Source organism: Hipposideros armiger, unplaced genomic scaffold (genome assembly GCF_001890085.2).
Source record: "Hipposideros armiger isolate ML-2016 unplaced genomic scaffold, ASM189008v1 scaffold_80, whole genome shotgun sequence".
NCBI classification, from domain to species: Eukaryota; Metazoa; Chordata; class Mammalia; order Chiroptera; family Hipposideridae; genus Hipposideros; species Hipposideros armiger.
Genome location: NW_017731430.1, coordinates 666,378 through 686,415, shown reverse-complemented (window position 1 = coordinate 686,415; position 20,038 = coordinate 666,378). Strand labels below are relative to the sequence as shown.

Below are 20,038 nucleotides of genomic sequence, written 5' to 3'. Positions count from 1 at the left end.
TAGCTCGCGGGGATGTATCAGTAAAAATATTGCTCAGGGTAATGTCTGCAAATTTTGACCCTATATTTTCTTCAAGGAGTTTTATGGTCTCAGGTCTTATATTTAAGTCTTTAATCCATTTTGAATTTATTCTTGTATATGACATATCCTTGAAGTTTTTTAAGGCCCTGGTGCTGAGACCAGCCAGGCCAGCAGAGCCCTCCCAGAGGGGCCCGGCTCCCTGAGTCTCAACCTTCAGGGTGCTGTCCAACCCTTCACCCTTTCGTCCTTCAGGTGGGGTTGACCAGATATTCCAGGAACTCGGGGGGTCACCTGGGGCCTTGTGTCCAGATGGGCAGCCGGACTGGGCAGTATTTCTTTCTTAGGATCATGAATTTGGACCACCAGAACGATGCCAACACACAGATTTGGGGTGACAAATTATTTGCTTAGACAGGGACCCCACAAAAACATTTGTCCCCACACATCTTCGGGGTGGCTCTAAGGACCCTTAAGTGTCCTCTCCCTTTGTTCAGCCTCTCCCCCACTATCCTGTGCACACCACTCTGATGCAAGGGAGGTACAGGAGCAAACAGTACCTACTCCAGGCTCAAGCACGGCACGTGGCACCTTGGCCAAAGAAAGACTCCAGGGCTCAGCTGCAAGCTGACTAGGGACGATACGTGGTCAGTACAAGATGCTGTGCAAAGGAGTCCTTCATTGTCTATTTGGATATTCTCTAGAAGCCCAGCAAGACATCAAATCTTAGGCAAAACTAATGGAGTATTTCTCACTCAAATTTTAGTAAACACAATTTCCTTCTGAAGTCTATGGTATTTTTCAGAATCACTTAGTATCTCTGAGGCACGCAGGGTAACTGTAACATTTGGTTTTTTAAATGTTGTTCTTGAATGACATGGATTAGAGTTTATCTCTGAGGTGCCAGAAACAAAGGAAGGGGAAGGGGATATCTCAGGTGTTCTTTTGGAAATGGGGTCAAATGCAGTCTCATGTCTAGTCACCTGCCCAATATCTTAGCCATTTTTCCTCTCTGAAAGGTGCTTTTAGATTTTTGCGTGATGCCTTCCACAGAAGACAAGTCCTGCCAAGACTACCACGTAAGTTTATTTTACCATAATAATTTGTAGTTTATTATAATTCTTTAAAGAATATTAAAAATGTAACAATCTCAAAAAATGGTAATTATTGTCTTCACTTGTTGTATTAGTATATTACCTACTTATGAGAATTTCCTCTCAGATATTCAATTTCCCCCAATATTTTAATTGTTTTTAAGAGCCTAATTGAGGGTTGTGTCTAGTCTTTCTGTTTTCTTGGGTGCTGTTCTCTTGGGAAGTTCTAAAAGATCTAAGTGATCTTTGGAGAATTCATCTTTTCCCATGACTATGATTTAAAAAAATCAATCGAATAGCAGCTTTTTGGGATATTTATTTTTGAAACTAATATGTAATAACTCAATTTACTTTTCTTCATAGGACATGACTCAACTTTGAGTCACTTATTTTTTCAACAGAATTGTAGGTTTGTGTATGTGATTTGTCAAGCACAGTTTTGGGGTCTACACTAGACTGTAATTTTTAAAAACTATATCTCCTACAGATCGAGTATAATTTCAGATATCTCCAGTGGCCATTAGAATGCACCAGAAAAACGTCTGCAGAGGATGTGGTTAGATATGAGCCTCTCGGAACCCTCAATGTAAGTCCAGTGTTTTCATTATCTGGGTAGTTTCCACACGGTTCTGTAATGTTTTGGTACAACCGTTCAGGAAGGGGCCTGGAGAGGATACCAGATTCATACTTTTATGTCTGTCTGCCATGTGGCCCAACCCTTTATTTTTTAGTAAAGAAAGCAATCATTTTCTACAATTGCTATAATTTGGTCCCCTTAAAGTTCCACACACTGTATCAAGAGTCCTAATGGTCATGTTAAACCTACCCCAACGCAGAATCCAGTAAACCATGGACAACCCAGACTGTCCACCTAAATACAGACATTGTATCCAAGAGTTTCCTCCAGGAAAATGTAGGGGTTGACATTCTACAGACAAAGTTTCAAAGTTCAGCCAACCACTGGGCTCCACAGTGAACTCTGACCTTTCAGAAGCTCTTAGATCCTTCTGGAAGAGTCAACCCAATCTGAGAAGAGGCCCTAAAGGCACAGTATGGACCCAAATATCCCAGAACACTTGCTCCAACCCAGTTCTTATTCCAAAGAGCGCTTTTACATGTTTAATAGATGAGGCACTAAAAGGCATGCAAATGACCCACTTCAGTCTACACCAGGGATCTCCTCAAACTCAAATACCTGCTGAGGAAACAGGTAACAAATGAGTGGGCACCTGGTCTAAAAGGACAGTGGTTACTAGTTTCAACAAATTGCTGCCGTGTGTTAATGGCAGCCCAGACTTGCAGAAATATTGACAGCAAATAAAGTTGTGTGCATGCAAAAGAAAACATATCTGAGGGCTGGATTTGTAAATTGTGGTCTAGGGTCTAGATCTGTGCTGTCTAATATGGGAACTATGAGCCGCATGTGACAAGTTAAAATTAATTAAAATTAAATAAAGTTAAAAATTCATGTATCCATTTGCAGTAGCTCCATTTCTAGCAATCGGGAGCCTATGTGTTCTGTGGTTCTCATATTCAACAGCAGAGATAGAGGATCTTTCCATCATTTCAGAGTTCCATTGGACAACGCTGGTGTAGACCAATTAAGACTCTTCCTTCTTTTCTCTACATGAAAGCCTTTGGTACAGACCATGGTACCGACCTTGACCTAAAGTGAAATCTGGAAGGCTTACTGAATACTTCGGGTGTGAAGAAAGCAGTCATGTGGATTTTATGCCCATACAGCTGGTGATGGCAAGTGACTCTCACACTTGCTGTCCGCTGGAGCCTATGATGTTTTGCAGTTGTTATTACGGCTTAGACGATAGCCAAGTGACTTAAAAGTAATGGCACTACAACTATACTTAGAGAATGTGTATGTGGGGTTTTTCTTCATTGTAATTTAAAGAACAGGCAATACTTCTATCAGAAAGAGATTGTCTCAACCACCAGAATAAGAGGAAATAAAATCTTTGTAGCTTTAAAAAAGAAACAGACTCTATATAATAGTGACACAGGATAATTTCGATGAAACACACTCACTTGAGTAAAAACACCAACTCAGTGGGTGACTTATCAGCACGTGACTGAAGAGTGCCTTAATAACATAACAGTCTTGCCTTAGTTCTAAGAGAGCTGAGTGAGGTTCTCCTGGAGGGATAGCTTGTCTGGTATAGGAAATCATTGTGCATAGAAGTCTGCAAGTCTCAATGGACATGCCAGCGCTTAGATCCAGGCCTAACAGAAACCAGCTCCTTGGAGAGCCCCCCGGGAAGTTAGAGCATTGGACCTATGTTCCACCCTTCTCTTTGCCTCCTCAGGGAGAAGCCAGGAGTTGGGAGTTTTCTCCTGGTGTCACTGCTTTATGCTGGGGATGAGCTACAGGGAGTAAATGCCATGAATTTTTCTACTGTCTTTGATGGGTCTCTTGTTGGCTACAGGCTCACCTGGGCTGCAGGAACCTCTCAACAGGTTTCTGGATTTCTCACAAAGGCAGTTGGTCCGCATATTGTTGTTACGTTGATGTCTCCTGTCCCCGCGGGTGAAGGCGGCTCTGGGGCTTCCAATTCCGCCATCTTGCTGACATGACTTCCCCTGTGTATTTCCTGAAGAATTAAAAATTAATTTTGAAATAGATACGATTAGTTCCTAATGACTCATGAAAATTTATAAGCTACAGGCAAATGTAACTACTCTTATGTGTACCTGACTATTTAGTATCCTTCTAGAAAGATAAGCCTGAGTTTCTTCAAGGAAGGACTAAGGGTGTAGCTTTTGCTCCTTTATCTTTAATGTCCTTTGCAGTTGTAACTTTGTATACGATTGAAGAGCTTATGCTAGCTCAACTAGTGAGAAACGGAAAGAGACAAATTGAATCAAATCCTTGCCTCTGTATAAAATGGTTCTCTCTAGCTTGTGTTTTTTTTCCAGAAAATGTATTCTTCATGTGTTTTGGGGGTTTTCAAATTTTCTAAAATAAACACTTGTTACTTTCACAATATCAAAAAAAGTGATAAAACCAGTAAACCAAAAGCTCACGTTTATATTCAATAGTTTAATACGATTGCATTTTTGTTGATCTTTCCTTATTTCTCAGGCAATGGTACAACATAACCGCATAGAGCTTCTCAACCACCCTGTGTGTAAAGAATATTTACTTATGAAATGGTGGGTATTAAGTATTATTTCTTCTCAAAGATGCCTCCATTAAATTTAATAAATATCTTCCAAATAATTATGATTTAATGATATTTTAATGTTTTAGATTTTATTATTTTAATGCTTTACACTTTGAAAAATAAATGTTTTAGTATTAAAAATACTGGTACTATTTTTTACATTAAACGAAATATTGAGGGTGGGGGAATCACTCTATAGGACAATGAGAAGCATCCCTGTAGTTTAGTGGAGAGTGAAGTGAGAGGTGTGTTCCCAGGATGCGCTCACGTCTCTGCTCCTCCATTAACTGGTGAGAGATTTTAAGTAAGTCATGACTTACTGGGAAGTGGAGATTCCTGTTTTGAAAATGAAAAAGGTGAATTTGAAGATCTTGGTTCTAAAGTTCAGTGGATTTAATGAATAGATTTCTGAGAGCGATCATAACAACTTTTTCTACAGGTATCTTAAGGAAATATTTTTTGTTGAAATTCCTCAATTGTGATTTACTTTTTTTTTTTAGGCTGGCTTATGGGTATCGAGCCCATCTTCTGAACCTAGGCTCTTACTGTCTTGGGCTCCTGCCTATGACCTTTCTTGTTGTCAATATAAAGCCAGGTATGGCTTTCAACTCAACTGGGATCATCAATGAAACTAGCGATCATTTAGAAATATTAGACACCAAGGTATTTTCCATTGATTTTCATATTTCAATTTTTTAAAATAAAGTTATCAAAAGTGTGTTTTTTTTCCTTAGAGATACTAACACCATAATAAATCTGAAATACCAGGATTTTGATTATTATAAATAGCTTACAAGAATTCATATATAGTAGCAATTTCTCAAAAAATCCTTTGTTGAAGGAGGGGGGATATAATAAATAAATAGATCAATAAATGAGTCTGTAAATAAATTTAGAAGGAATTGACATGTATGAGATGCTAGCAGATTTGTGGCTGCCAGGGACTGCAGGAGAGGGGTACAGGGTTTCCGTTTGGGGTAATGAAGAAGTTATGGAACTAGATGGTGGTGATGGTGACATAACATTGTGAATGTACTCAATGCCACAGAATTGTACACTTAAAAATGTACCCATAAAAAGTAAAACCTTTAAAATGGTAAATTTTGTATTATGTGTATTTTACCACAGTAAAACAATTTTTACATAGGTCTACAGATTCATTTACCTGTAGACTTCAATTTGCAATATTCGAGCCTCTCTTCATGAGGCCAGTATGAAATGAGTATGTGTTGTCTTTATATTAGCACCACAGTAACTTTCTGCTTAAAGCCAGTCTGGACAGTACATAGAAATGAAGCAAGAGGAAAACAAAATATTTAATTGTGGAAATTATAAAGAAGCTAAAGTGCTGTTTTAATGTATATCCTTATAACGGCTTACCTTACACTTTTTTTTTGTTTGTTTCAGAATTCTTACCCTATAAAAGTTTGTATGATTTTAGTTTTTTTATCAAGTATATTTGGATATTGCAAAGAAGTGACCCAAATTTTCCAACAGGTACACAATACATTTTATATCTCTAAAGTTGTAACTATTTTAATATGCAGAACATAAATTGCTAAACTATTAGTGAAACAATATATGTCAGAATAAAACTCACATTCTTTGACAAATGTATAGATTGGAAATACCAAGCATAAACTTTTTAAAATGTAGACTTCACATGATTTTATCTGTGTTCCCTGCACTAGATGGTGTCTATTTGAAATATCTAAAGCAGAGATGCTGCAATTTTACAAGGTTGTGTGGGTCTGCCTTGTTACAAATGAACTTAAGAATGACTTCTGTGTTTTCTCTGATATTGGTTTAATATTTTGCTAACAGAATAATTAGATTCTGAATTTGATCATTTAGAATGTAGCTGTTTATAGAAGTATACACTTGAAACCTATATAATTTTATTAACCAATGTCACCCCAATAAAGTTAATAAAATTTAAAAAAAAAGAATTTAGTTGGCCCAGGACTCCATTTCAAAGGGTCTTTCTTTGAATTGCTTTTCTAATAGGGATGCTTTTCTTTACTGGATAAAATTTCAAGTTATAATACAATTTGGGACCTTTTTTATAGCATAATTTTTATTTTATACTCTACTTTTTTAAATGGGTGAATCAAGTTCAGATCAAATCCAAGAATTAAGTAAATTATCTGCAGGTCCTCACTTTGGTTGATGAATGGCATCAGTCTTTTATTTCTGAGTGTTATTTTTCATTTTGGGGGTATGTTTTTTTTTTAATTTTGGGGTATTTTTTGTTATTTTTTTTAATAACATATACCTTTTATACAATACCTCATTTTCTGTGAAAATATACTTTGTTACATAATATAAGCACATGGGTATTTGCATGATGATAATCGTGCTGTGCATTTGTTTCATATGCACATTGCAAGTGCATATATATATATTTTTTTCAGTAAATTGTCACAATTCTGAGTTAGACTGTATTGTTCCATTGTATGTTAAATGATTTAGGGCATATTATTTAATCTCTCTTGTCATTTTCATTTTTAAACATGAGAATTACAGATTCTAAACTGTAAAATTATACGATTTCTCTATCAGATATGGTCTCCACATTTTCTTATTGATATTTAAACGGTCTCCTCTATGTGACATCTTAAGAATAGGAAATGACACCAAACCATTATGGTAACTGAGTCTCAGCACAGGTCTCAGGTGTCCTCAGAAGCAGCTTTAGGTCATCTGTATCCTGAAAAGCCCGCATGCATGTCCACATACAGGCAGAAAGCAATTACTAACTTGCAGCCCCCCTGAAGTCCCCTTGAGATGCAGTGGACTCTACAGGAAAACTCAGAAACTGGTAGAATTTCCTTAGACATCAGACTCCCAAAATGCCAGGTCAAGAGAAGAGAGAGACTGGGCCACCTCCAACCATGATACACACCCAGGGCTCCGAGTTCAGTTCAGGAGGGACAGGGCTGGCTCCTTGGTCCTAAACATCTCAGCTGCAACACCAGGAAAATATTACTAGCTACATCTGGAAAAGTGTCCATAAGACGTCACGTCTTGGTCTCTATGTATGGTAACTCTGCCTTCTTTTCAACCCCAGAAAAGGCATTACTTTTTGGATCACAGCAATGGAGTTGAATGGACCATCTACACAACGAGCATCATTTTTGTGTCGCCCTTGTTCGTTGGCATACCGGCTCACGTGCAGTGGCAGTGTGGGGCGATTGCTATTTACTTGTATTGGATGAACTTCTTATTATATCTTCAGAGGTAAAGCCAGCTGGGATGATTCCTACTTCCTTTAGGCGTCTTTAATATCAAAAGAAGAACTATTACAAGTACCACAAATTTATAACTGGCTTATTCCTTGCCCAACTGTTTTAGACCGTGACGATATCTTTTATACACCATTAAGGAAAAGGGGAGGGTGGTTTGGAGTTCAGTGTGTAGACCAGGGCTTCTCTCGACCTTGGCACTACTGAAATTTGGGGCCAGATAGCTCTTTGTTGTGGGGGGCTGCCCTGTGTACAGCAGCATCCCTGGCTTCTACCCACTAGATGCCAGTAGCAACCCTCCCCCACCCAAGTGACAACAAAAAAAATGTCTCCAGAAAATTGCCAACTAGCCTATGGGTGGCAAAATCACCCCGGGGCAAGAACCCCAGGCTTCGACAAACCTAGATTAAATGTGGGGAGTAAACAGGTATAAAAGTATCGGCTAATCTTGTTTTGCCTGGTGTTATTTGGCAAGCATTTACTTTAGATTACAACAAACAAAATGAAGTGCTAGGTGTGGAGCGTAATAGTGATAGAAGAGAACAAGAAAGCCCAAAGAACCTACTTCTAGAGGGGAAAAAAGGGGGGGTTAAGCTCCCCTACCTCCCACCGTTGTTAACGTTGAGTTGAATATGTTATTTCAGATCATCTTTATAATCATAAGAGATAAACGCGATTACTCACAGTGTATATAAAAAAAGAAGAGTTAGGTAACCTGGCCAAGCTCTCAGCTAGTAGGTCAGATGGAGGCATTTTACCAGGGTCTCTCCGACCTGAGGGACCAGGCCTTCCCCACCGTACAGTCCCCACTGCTGGGTCATGAGCTCAGTGCAGTGGTCTGAACCCCGCCTTCTGGAAAGGACATGCGAGGGTGGGAAGGGCAGTGGCCTTGGAGGCAAGAGGCTTCAAGACAGGTGCAGGCAGTGCCACCGCTCGGCTCTGTCATTCTCAGTGACCTTAGCAAGTTCCTGGGGGTCTCTGGGAACTTAGTTTCTAAGACCTCGGACGTCCCTTTCAGCTTGCAAATCGTGGGACTCCCCTTTTAAGGCGGTGTCTTTGCCAAAGGAAAAGTACAGGTTAGTGGCCGGAGGAGACCCACCATCTACCCAGACCCTTCATAGTGCAGGTGGCCGGGGGAGAAAGAGGAAAGTTCAGGAAGCTGGGAGGATGGTGACTGTGAGCCGTGGACATGCCCTGGGGTGCCTGAGCTCACTTCATCACTCCCCCCGGACGGCCACACAGCTCATCTCTGATCCCCTGGTCAGGCGTGTGGCAGTGTTCTCTCTAATCCCCGGAAGCCATGGTTTCTCTCTTCTACTTTGGTCGAAGGAATGTCCAGTGGTCAAGTGGTAAAACAGTTAAAGGTAAACATGAACAAGAAGGGGCGGGGGGAAAGAAGATACAAAGCAGGCTGCTGAATAGCTTGAACATCGGACGTGACTATTCATGAATTCTCACGTCTCCCTTTTGAAAGCAACTGGCCTCAGCGAGCTTGTCCATGAGGACTGTGCCTAGTGCTCGAGAAATACTGACACTGAACGAAATCCACTTGGACCAGAAAAGTGAATACCTACTGTAATCTTTCAAATTTCCCTAGATTTGAAAACTGTGGAATTTTCATCGTTATGTTGGAGGTAATCATGAAGACGCTGTTGAGATCTACCGTTGTGTTTATCTTCCTTCTCTTGGCGTTCGGACTTAGCTTCTATGTCCTCCTGAGCATACAGGTGAGGCAGCCACGTTAGTGGTTGATGTGGTTGCTCTGATGACTGGGAACATACATCTATACCGAAATCTTAGTGCCGTAGAAAATTAGGAATAAACACAACGATATTTGAACATGTTAATTTTATCTGATGTATTAGCAGTCAAATGATTTTTACTGCAGGAAAAAGCAGAGTCCTACTAAGGGATGTTTTTCCATTGTCGAAAAGTTTATGTATAATATAACGCATGGTGAATTGTGATTCGAGCAGGTCTTTCTGATGACTTCTCCACCAGTTTATTAGTAGTTCTGATGACTGCGTTTTAGAAGCTATAGTGCTATGACTTTAAAAATTACTTTAACTATGATTTTGATCATTTCACTCTCCAGGAAACGTTCTCCCAGTGTATGCACTTTGCACGTCATCTTTACCTTCCCGTCTTTTCTCAGGACGCCTTCAGCTCTCCGCTGCTTTCTATAATCCAGACCTTCAGCATGATGCTGGGGGACATTAATTACCGCGATGCCTTCCTGGAACCATTTTTGAGAAATGAGCTGGCATATCCGCTTCTATCCTTTGCACAACTTATTATCTTCACCATGTTTGTCCCAATTGTCCTCATGAATTTACTGGTAAGTAATGTATCCTTGTCTTTCCTGTTTGTTGATCAGTTGGGGCATTTAGTGGTGATTAGTGTCGGCCTCCTTACTCTCCCTCTAAGGGAAAAAGGGACACCCAGAAAATTCATTCGTTCGCCATTCATTTAGTGCCTGGGGCGTGCCAGGCACAGCGTGGGGCCCAGAGGATGCACAGATGCATTTGCTTGGCAAATCTTTATCAAGAATCTTCCATATGCCAGACACTGATCGGGGGTGCTGGGAAACGGCGGTGAACAAAACAGATCAACCCCCAGTCCTCGCACGATCTTCAACTAGTCACGAAGTTAAGTAGTAAACAAATAAATATGCAGCTGATGCCCTGGGGATGATAACTGCTCCGAAGAATTACAAAAACAGAATAAGGAAGTAAAGAAGAATGAATGGTGTGTGCTGCTTTGGGGTGTTGAGGGGGAGGTCAAAGGTTAGGCAGAAACTTTCACAGAGTGAAGGAGTAAGAACTCATCTCTACTACTGAGTTTCTCATGGACCAGAGATATAAGGGGGAAGAGCCTCTCGTGCAGGTGCCACCTCTTGACCAGTCAAAGGCTGCCCACCCTCAGCAGACATGAATGTGCCCTTCCACGGAGAACCTGCTCCTGCCATGAGCAGCCCAGGTCCGTGGAGAACCCTGGCTGGCATCACAGGGCACGCCTTCTCCTTATTCATTTATTCATACATGCATATGCTCAGTACACTTTCTCTGAGTCTGACTATGCACCAGGAACCGTGCTAGGCAGTGCTTCTGGGAAGAAGAAGAAGAAAAAAACAGACCACATAATGTTTGAGTCACTTAGTTGAACAACTCTGGAGTTTTATTTTGGTGACCTAGAAGAATAAAAGATGGCACTAAGAATCATAAAGAGTGTCACAGAGCCCACATTCTTATGTTTTGGAAGATAACTCCCTAGGAGAGAACTTGGCTGAGCAGTGGTACAGGTCGGTGCCAAACTCAAGGTCCACATGTCGAGCAGCCACTGAGCATCTCTACGTAAATGTCCCAGAGGAAAACCCAACCCAACAGAGCCAAGACAGTGTTCTCTTTCCTTGAAACTCTGACTCAGATCACTGGAAGATGGTCTGCAGGCACCCACCCTCCTTTCCTCAGCTCTTGCAGTAAGCGTTTGCTTTGTACACCCACTTCCAGGCAGCATGCACCCTCATGGCTTCCCATCCATCCTGCCGCAGAGACAGAAGTCTCTCCATCTCATCTCTCTTCCCTGTCTCATCCCTCCTGCAAACTGTCACCACAGTGATATTCTGATAATGAAAAGCTGGGCCCCTCAGTGGCTCTTTCAGTTGTTTTTTTTCCTGTGACTCTTCAAAAGCTTCAATCAGTCTAAACCCATGAGCGTAGCACGCAAGGGCGCTTGTGACCTGGAGTTCACCCAGATCTTATACAACTGCCCACTGTCCACAGGGTCTTGTCCCGACGCGCGCCACGCACACTGTCTGGGTGTGTCAGGCCTCCCTTCCTGCCTCCTGGGCTCTGCCTTCCCGTTTCCTGGGAAGCCCTCTCTCCTTGGCTTAACTTGCTCTAAGCTTTCCACATTCAGCTCACGCATCATCTCCCCTGGGCGGACTTTCTTAACCAGCCTTCCCACCTGTCACCCTAGTCCGAATCCCGTGTCCCTTCCTTGTGTGATCCCAGTTTTGAGGACACAAATCAGAAAAAGATATAATAATAAAGCCTACTTCCTAGGTTATCGTGAGGACAAAATGAGCTGATGCAAAGCACTTCAAACACGATATACATTCACAATAAATGTTGGCTGCTATTAAATAGTAATAATATTTGATATTTATTAATAACTTATATTAACAACTTATAATTAGACTCACCAGCTCAGATGACTCAACAAGCTGTAAGTCTGTGACTCACAGGCTCAGATGTCTTCAGAGCCGGGGCAAGTATCTGATGGATGAAGAGCTGGTTTAGATGGGGGCTGATCTGGAGAAAATGCCCATCTCGAGGCTTGCAAATTAAAAAGCAAAAACACATTATCCTCCCAAATAAAACCTCCTCGGTGACTACATATGGTTCTCAGTGCTAGTTTGCACACCCTAGAACATACTCTTTCACTGTTCATTCATTCAGCAGATCTTCTGTGTGTCTACTATGCACCCTGTCCTCTTCTAAGCCCTGGGGATGTGGTGGTGACCTGGGCAGACGGAGCCCTTCTTTCGTAGAGCTAACTTGGCTTTGAGCTCCTTGAGAGCAGGGGCTGTCTTTTCCTCTCGGGCTGCAGCAAGCGGGGGGCTGGTTCGGCAGACAGGTGCTGAGTGTCTAACAAATAATGCAAGAGTGACTGAATGTAAGCTGATTCGATTTGGATTGAGTGGAACTGAGCTGACACCTGCCCTTCACCTACTTCTATCTAGCCGTGGATTTTTAGATAGAGTATTTTGGTTGTTTTTTTTTAACCAGGACCTCAGCCACCCCTAAAGTGTGCCTTTCCTGCCACACATATGTAAGATATCAATTCTTACATCCCCTCAGTTTAGTGTTTTACGTTTCCCATGTGGTCAAGTCGCTGTTGTTCACTTCGGATGCTAAACTCATGGAGCTCCCAGCATATTCCATGCTTCTACCAACTGCAGTGGATATCCCATCAGCACTGTCCTCTCCAAAAAGAACACTTTTTTACTTTAAATTACAATGGATCTCAAATTAATTTGTATGTCTTAACTTATCACGATAACACTTAAGATTACCTGACCCCCCGATGTGGCCATCACTGTTACAAAGGTACATGGGCTTTGCAGTTTTCTGTAAGGCGTTTCCACCAAAAGAGTTTTGAGGCCATTGAAAGGACATTCCATGCCCGCTCCCCCAAGGCAGCTAGAGAGAACTCGCATGCATCTTTAGGGGAGCCATTAATCTGGTAGTGACTCAACGCTGTTGCGCTTCAGATCGGCCTGGCAGTCGGTGACATTGCTGAGGTGCAGAAGCACGCACTGTTGAAGAGGATTGCTATGCAGGTAAGTACCACATTTCCTTAAAACTCATTGCCAGGAGCACCTTCCTCATTATTCACAGATGAGAGTAGCTGGTTTCTGGGGACACAGCTGGTGAACATGGGCTCTCAGGGCTGGGGAGCACTTCTGTGCCTGCTGCAGTCAGAGAATCAAAAATGAAAACCGTTTCTTACAACCATCTCAGCAGAGAAGTTGCAAAATGCCTGTGCCTCTTTTTAAGTCACCATATGGCCGGCCAGGGAGCCAGCCCAGGACAGAGAGCAGGAGCTAGGGGCGAAGGAAACCCGGCACCCTGGCTGCTCGTGTGTAAATCGGGCTGCGGGAGCTGGTTTCCAGCTGGCTGCACTGACGATGGCTTCTGTGCCGTGTGAGAATTCCCGGTGCTAACTAATGATCCTATCCGTAAATCCACAACGCACATTAGGTGGAACTCCACACCAACTTGGAGAAGAAGCTGCCACTCTGGTTCCTGCGCAAAGTGGATCAGAAATCCACCACCGTGTATCCCAACAGACGCAGATACGGTAGAGGGTTATTAGTAAGTACATGGAACAACCGCGGACATAAATAAGGTGACACTGTCTGGCATTTATTCATCGCGTTCTCCCTGGGTGCCCTTTCATAGACTCTGAGTCACTCTGCCTATGGCAAATAAATGATTGTGCTTTAAAAAAAAGCGCATGATGAACCCAGACTGTGGAAGTGATGGGCAGGGCAAAGCAAGGCCTGTGTCTCCTACGTGGCTCATCCTCAGCTCCAGCGTTAAATAGGTACCAGGTCCCTGTGAGCGAGATGGGTGGGTAGACCAGCTGTACCACTGGGACTTAGAGATATACCTTGGTTTGCGAGCATAATTCGTTCTGGAAACAAACTACTCATATTGCAAGACATCGCTCGTTGACCACGTTAAAATGTGTTAGAAACGCTTGCTCGTCTTGCGGAGCACTCGCCAGCCACGTTACTCGCAATCCAAGGTTTCACTGTACCTAGTTTACAGGGCAGGTACACCTTGTGTTTCCTAATCACATGTCACTTATATACATACGTGCTTAATGTGTGTGTGTGTCATATATAGAACACACATGTACATATTCACAGACACACACACACACACGGAGTGCACATATAGAAAATACAGAGGCTAAGCCACGCCACTGCACTGTAATGGAAAAGGGACGATACACTAAGAGTCAGAAGCACTGGACACTAATCCTAACTGTCGCTGGGCTCCCTCTTGCCTCTATGAATATCCTTTCTGTGTTCTTTGTAGGTTAACTTTCCACTGTGTAGTCATAAAATGATAAAGTCAATCTGAGTATCAGCCTAGGCTGTATCCTGACTCTACACTCTCTCCCTATTTGATTTCACTCATATCCATGGTTACAGTTACTATCCAAACACAGAAGCTCGGCAATTGATTTCTCTGGCCTAGATTTCTCTGAGCCCCAGGCCCCTGTCTACTTAACACCTTCTCTGGTGTGTCAAAGGTTTCTCAAAATCAGCTTGTTCAAAACAAGCTCATGATCTTCACCCCTCCCTCATGTCATTCCCTCCCGACATCTCCAATAGGGAAAGAGTGAAGAAGGCGCACCCTTCTCCATAGTTTCTCATGTCAGTTAATGTCCGTAGCATTCATTTGCCTGTGCAGGGTGTCAGGCTTGGCATCGCCCTCCCCCACTTTCCTCTCCCTTCACATCCGGTCAACCCCGGGCTTGGGCCACCTGACTTCCTGGGTGGCCTGTACAAGTGGCCATCTTCTCTTGCCTGGACTCCTAGAATTACCTCATTCCTGGTCATTTCACATCTGCCCTGGAACCTCTCCAGTCCACCAATGGTTTAAAGATGCTGAATTCTAAAAATATATTAAAACAGCATTTCAGAAATTTCCCCATGTGTAATTCAGTTGTGTTGGTTAATGGTGCAGAACAGTTTTGGAGAAATAACGACTAATCCGGTATAAAATACCACTACTTGTGATGGGCATTTTTATGAGAAAAGATTAAATGCTGCAGTTAAAGCTTTTTCCTAAACAATCCTCCACTCCAGTTCACTCCTCCTGTGTTATTTATACATCTTGTGGTTTCCTCTTTTATATGTATGATTTCGTTACATAGCTCTTTACATATCTGTTTCTCAATAGGCTGTGAGCTCCATGTGGGCCACGGCTCTGTCTTAAAACGTTTGTGCTACTGTGGCTGGCTCAGTAGCTGCACGATAGCATGTGTTCAAGAAATAGTTCCTGATCTGAGTTTAACATGAGTAACTGTTACTCTTTAATCCCACAGAGTGTATTTTATTATATCTTTTGCACCCAAGAAGCAAGACAAGAAATACCAAATGTCGATACATCTTTAGAAGTAGAAATATTGAAGCAGAAATACCGGTATGTGTCTTTTATTTTTATCTATATGTGGAAAATTTAAAACTCTTAAATAATGATGCATAATATAAGGTTATACTGTGTATTTGCGTTTATTTATCTCATGTATTAAGGCTGCTTTAACTGACTAGTGTTGCTACTAGACTGAGAATCATGAGATAATTTTTTAGACCCAATAACTTATTTGCTATTTGCCAATCGGTACTATAAGCTGCATTTCTCATGAGTCACCTGAATTCATACATCAAAGCCCTGAAAGTGTTTGAGGACCCCCAGAGAAGCTATGCAGTAGACAGTGGTGAGTGTGAGAGCTTTAGGGTTCATTACCTGATTTCAGGGCCATACTCAACTATTTGCTAATGGAATGACCCTGGGTCTGGCCACTTACCTTTTCTGTGCAGCAGTGTTTTCATCTTTAGAATGGGAACAAAAATAAGCCAGCCATGAACCCACAGCATAACGGTGGGAAAATCACTTCAACCTTAAAAATATGTATTCCTTAGAAGGAATCTGACTGCCATTGAGGGTGTAACCTGGGCACAGGTCACCTGATCCAGAACACGTCTAGGACCAAGGCCTTTCTGCACTCAGAGGGGCTAGAAGGATAACTGAGAATAAATTCATGAACTGTCTACGTCTTTTTAGGCTGAAGGATCTGACTTCTCTTCTGGAAAAACAGCACGAGCTTATTAAACTCATCATTCAGAAGATGGAAATCATCTCGGAGGCAGAGGATGAAGATAACCATAGTTCTTTTCAGGACAGGTATAAGAAAGAGCAGTTAGAACAAAGGAGCAGCAAATGGAATTCTGTGCTGAGAGCAGTAAGGGCGAAAACTCAGTACCCTTAGATTAGCATAGTTACCTACCACAGCAGGGCTCCCTACGTATATATTTCTTATATATTAAATGCAAATATAACAAATGTATGCACTGGGCCTAATTTCCAATTTGGAAAGAGTGAAGAGGGGAAAGCAGAAATCTGGTTCTGTTTCATTACCTGTGAAACCATGGTTTCTACATCCCATGTAAAAGGAAACTCTCTCTTTCTCTCTATTCATATTTTCTGCCAGCCACTCTGTGTTGGGAATATCCCTGCGGATATGTTCAAGTTGGACTTTACCTCTCATTATTTGAGTGGTAGAAAGTAATTTGCTACAACACACATTTTTAGTGATAAGGAGTCATAAATGTAACTGTTAAGCTAGAATACAAATGTCAATACTGGATTCCTGCTTGATGATTATATAATATGTCATGCGTTACACAGTTAATAATTAGATTGGGTTCTACCATTTGGCATCTTTGTGTGTGTGTGTGTGTGTGTGTGTGTGTGTGTGTGTGTGTGTTGGAAGACCCCGTGGCTGGAACCCGGTGTGCTCTATTCCAACCGTAATAAATGGCCCCACCCTTCTTGCTGCTCCCGGGACACCTGATGTCACTTTGAGTTCAGGCTCAAACTAACAGACCTTATGATATGCATGAATTTGACTCTAGATAATGTGTTGTTTCTGTGTTTTTTTGTTTGCCAATGATCAGAATAAATGTGAAACCTATATAGTCACACCAGTGGTTATTGTGCGAGCCGTTCATTACCTTTAGTTTTTTGAGATTTGCAAAAATACCTCCCCTCCGTCTCATACACCCTTTTTCTTTTGATGTCCAGTATAAAGTAGGGATCAAGTCACATGCCTCGTCATGGATCTATCCAAGGTGCTTCTCTTGATTTATTTTCCCCTTTGCTCTGATTCTCGCGTTCATTCCTTCATGACCCCCCCAGGAGAGACCCACTCTAATGAATCTCTTTGGCCATGTATGAGTGTATCCTTGTGTTATATTGAACACTAGTAGTTGAACAGTAGTTTTGGGGGTGTTTTTATTTATATAGGTGTCATTATGCTCACTTAACATTAGCAGTGAAACCAGGGCCCTCTAGAGGTGTGACTGACTGAGCCTGACCAGACGACCTTGATGGAGACCTCCATTTGTGCAGAAGGACCCTTTACCTCAGGAAAGCCTACAGTGGCAGTTACGTATGGTCCCGCTAAGCCCTCTACTGAAACTCACTGGTCACTTCCAAGTCCAAAGCTAGATGGTGGTGCTAATTTAAAGAGGCTTCGACTGGCACTGTAGCATTACAGTATTTAGGCTGCCAATAAACAGATATACAGGACAAACAGGTGTAGAAAATGGTCCTCGAATCAAATATTTAGTTGCTTAAAGGAGATATAATTTCCTCTTGAGAACCAAAACGGGGGAGGGGAGAAATGGGTCCCGAGGGAGAAAACTCAGAAGAGAAAGTTATCACTGGTAACTTCAGTTGCTCAGCAGTTTTTAAAAACTGATGGAGGAGGAAAAGGGGGAGGCGACAGGGGAGGGAAGGAGGAGGGGATTATGGTTCCTGGGCAGACAGGGCCTCAGCAGCACGTTAGCACCGGCCGGCCGAGCCTGAAGGGGAGGGTTTCACTGAACCTTCTCAGAGTCCAGTTTTGAAGCAACAGCCAGCCCTCCTGCAGCCCCACAGAAACTGCGGCCCCTCAGAGCTCACATTTCTCCTCGCGAGCTGCTGCAGACATGGGCAGGGGGCAAAGCAGGGTCCTCAGGTGAGGTCCCCACTAAGGACTTCCACAAAAAGAGGAAAACGTGGGGGAAAATCCAGGGGGTCAGCAAAGGCAATTGTTTTCATTCCTACAAATGGACTCGGTAACGGCAAAACCCCTCAGATCCGTCAAGAGCCTGTGCTGGGCAGACTGCAGAAGCCAAAGCTGTGTGAGGAAACCACACGGCGAACCACGCAGGAGCTGGGGCTGAGGGTGCACCTGTCTTTGTTCTCAGGGTACCTTGGGCCACACATTTTCCCGCCAGAGAAGCCTGCGAGGCCCAAGCTTACTGTGTTGCTTGGTGGTGTCACCAGACCTTGAGGTGTAGGTGAGGGCCTATGAAGGACCGAAACTAGTAAGCCCAACGGCAACAGGGGCCTCCGCAGACACAGCTGGTCCCCAAGCAGCGTGACATCGGGGGGCTTCGCCTGTCAAATGTGGAGTGTGCCACAGAAGGAAACCAGACAAGTCCCAGAACCGCATACTGAACTGCCTGTAAAATGCACGCAATACCACCATCCAGGGTCACTTTGAAAACTTTCCCAATTATAAGTTTGCTAAAAAATATTTGGTCATTCACATTTAAATACGGTGGGGAATGCATTAAACCAAACAGTCGGACTCAGGAGTAGAAAGAACCCGAGTTCTGTGGCAGTTAGAGCACCGCCATCTAGTGGTCATCTGTCATTCTCAGTTTGGAAGAGCACTTACCCAAATGACTGTAGACCTAACCCTCAGCGTACCAGCCCTACTGTGCGTTTTACCACCTTGTAATCGCTGCATTGCCACGTCATGCCTTGAAGTGGATCCGACCCAAGCTGGGACATGACACTGCCATGACATGGATTTTGAAGGTTTCTGTAAACTGGTGAACGGCAGTCCACAGAACTCAGAAACGTGGAGTATATTAATTTCATAATAGGAAGTGTACTGTCTAGGTGATAGGTCTACTTTTTCAAAATTTAAAAAAATTTTAAGTAGTTTCAATATATATATATATTTAACTATGAAGAATAGCCGGTGAGAGGAAAAGCTAAATTCCATGAAAATATTTTGAGATGTGTGTGATACTGCCATTTTAAGTCCTAGTGTGTATAATAAGAATCATCGAATTTGGCAATTTTTCTTGGTATTAAGATAATACCGCAAGATTTCAATGATGTTCTTTGCACGTGGAGATTCTACCAAGAGAAGTTATCTGTGACAGGTGGAATTAATTGCTGCTTTTAGTTTTCCCCATGACTGGAATACAATGACCATAACACACCTTGAAAACACAATAAAATGGGGTCACGAAAGTGCTGAGCTGCTTGATCATTCTGTTCTGTTTTTAGTTTCTAAGGTTGCTTAATTTGAAATAGATCTTCCAGACTACGCACAGCTTTACAGCTTGGGTAAAATGTCCCCTAAGCCTAAAATCCTTTTATGCTTGGAAAGGACGAGTGAGAAAAAGCCAGGGTGGGTATTTTGATAAACCGTTTAGTATGGCAATTGCAAAAATAAATATAATGTTAAATGTTTTCATGTATTGTTCATGTTTTCTTTCAAATATTTTGAGAATCTCTTATCATGGAAAATATTACAAGTATAGAGACACAAAGTATTAGGAAATAGTAATTAGCTGCAGAAGTTAAGTTCATAAGGACATATGCATACTGAAGGTAATTTTTAAAACGTAAAATCTGATTTAAACAGTATGTTTCAAATGATATAGTTTAATGCCAGTTATACCAATCAGATGGGTAAACAGCTAATTAGGACTATACATTTGGGCTGTTGTGTTAATATAGATTTTTATGTGTATAGTATTAAATTTTTGATTAAGACAAGTATCAGATGCTTCTGAATTACAAAAATGTATCACTGATTAAAAAGAAAAATGTAGTCACTAAGCAGCTATCCTAATCTTCAAAGGAGAAGATTTGAGGCAACACAAACAAAAATACACCTCCCCTTAACGTCACCATGTAAATATTCTAAAAAGTCAGCTCTGAACGGGGCTTAACTCTACACTGTCCGTGGCACTTGTGGCTCTCAGAATTCCCAGCTGGGTTTAGCCTGTCTGCACTGTACTTTTAAAACAAGTTAGGAAAAATTAAACTCCCTGTTCTTCTGCTGCTCTGTGTATACATTATGGCTATTTCAGGATATAAGGCAATGGGGGGAAAGCACCTTTTGTTTCATT

The 20,038-nt window shown here is 42.1% G+C and overlaps 1 protein-coding gene across 1 annotated transcript in view; it reads left to right on the top strand.

Moving 5' to 3' along the window:
* TRPA1 (transient receptor potential cation channel subfamily A member 1) overlaps positions 1-16,793 on the top strand; it is a 65,966-nt gene extending 49,173 nt beyond the window's left edge. Inside the window, exons 14-25 of the mRNA XM_019643589.1 lie at positions 1,038-1,097; positions 1,600-1,698; positions 4,207-4,277; positions 4,789-4,951; positions 5,696-5,785; positions 7,359-7,528; positions 9,131-9,260; positions 9,689-9,871; positions 12,809-12,877; positions 13,299-13,412; positions 15,160-15,257; positions 15,900-16,793. Of these exons, the coding sequence (XP_019499134.1) occupies positions 1,038-1,097; positions 1,600-1,698; positions 4,207-4,277; positions 4,789-4,951; positions 5,696-5,785; positions 7,359-7,528; positions 9,131-9,260; positions 9,689-9,871; positions 12,809-12,877; positions 13,299-13,412; positions 15,160-15,257; positions 15,900-16,104 (1,452 nt within the window). The 3' untranslated portion in view covers positions 16,105-16,793. The remainder of the gene's footprint in view (positions 1-1,037; positions 1,098-1,599; positions 1,699-4,206; positions 4,278-4,788; positions 4,952-5,695; positions 5,786-7,358; positions 7,529-9,130; positions 9,261-9,688; positions 9,872-12,808; positions 12,878-13,298; positions 13,413-15,159; positions 15,258-15,899) is intronic.
* The last annotated feature ends 3,245 nt before the right edge of the window (positions 16,794-20,038 follow it).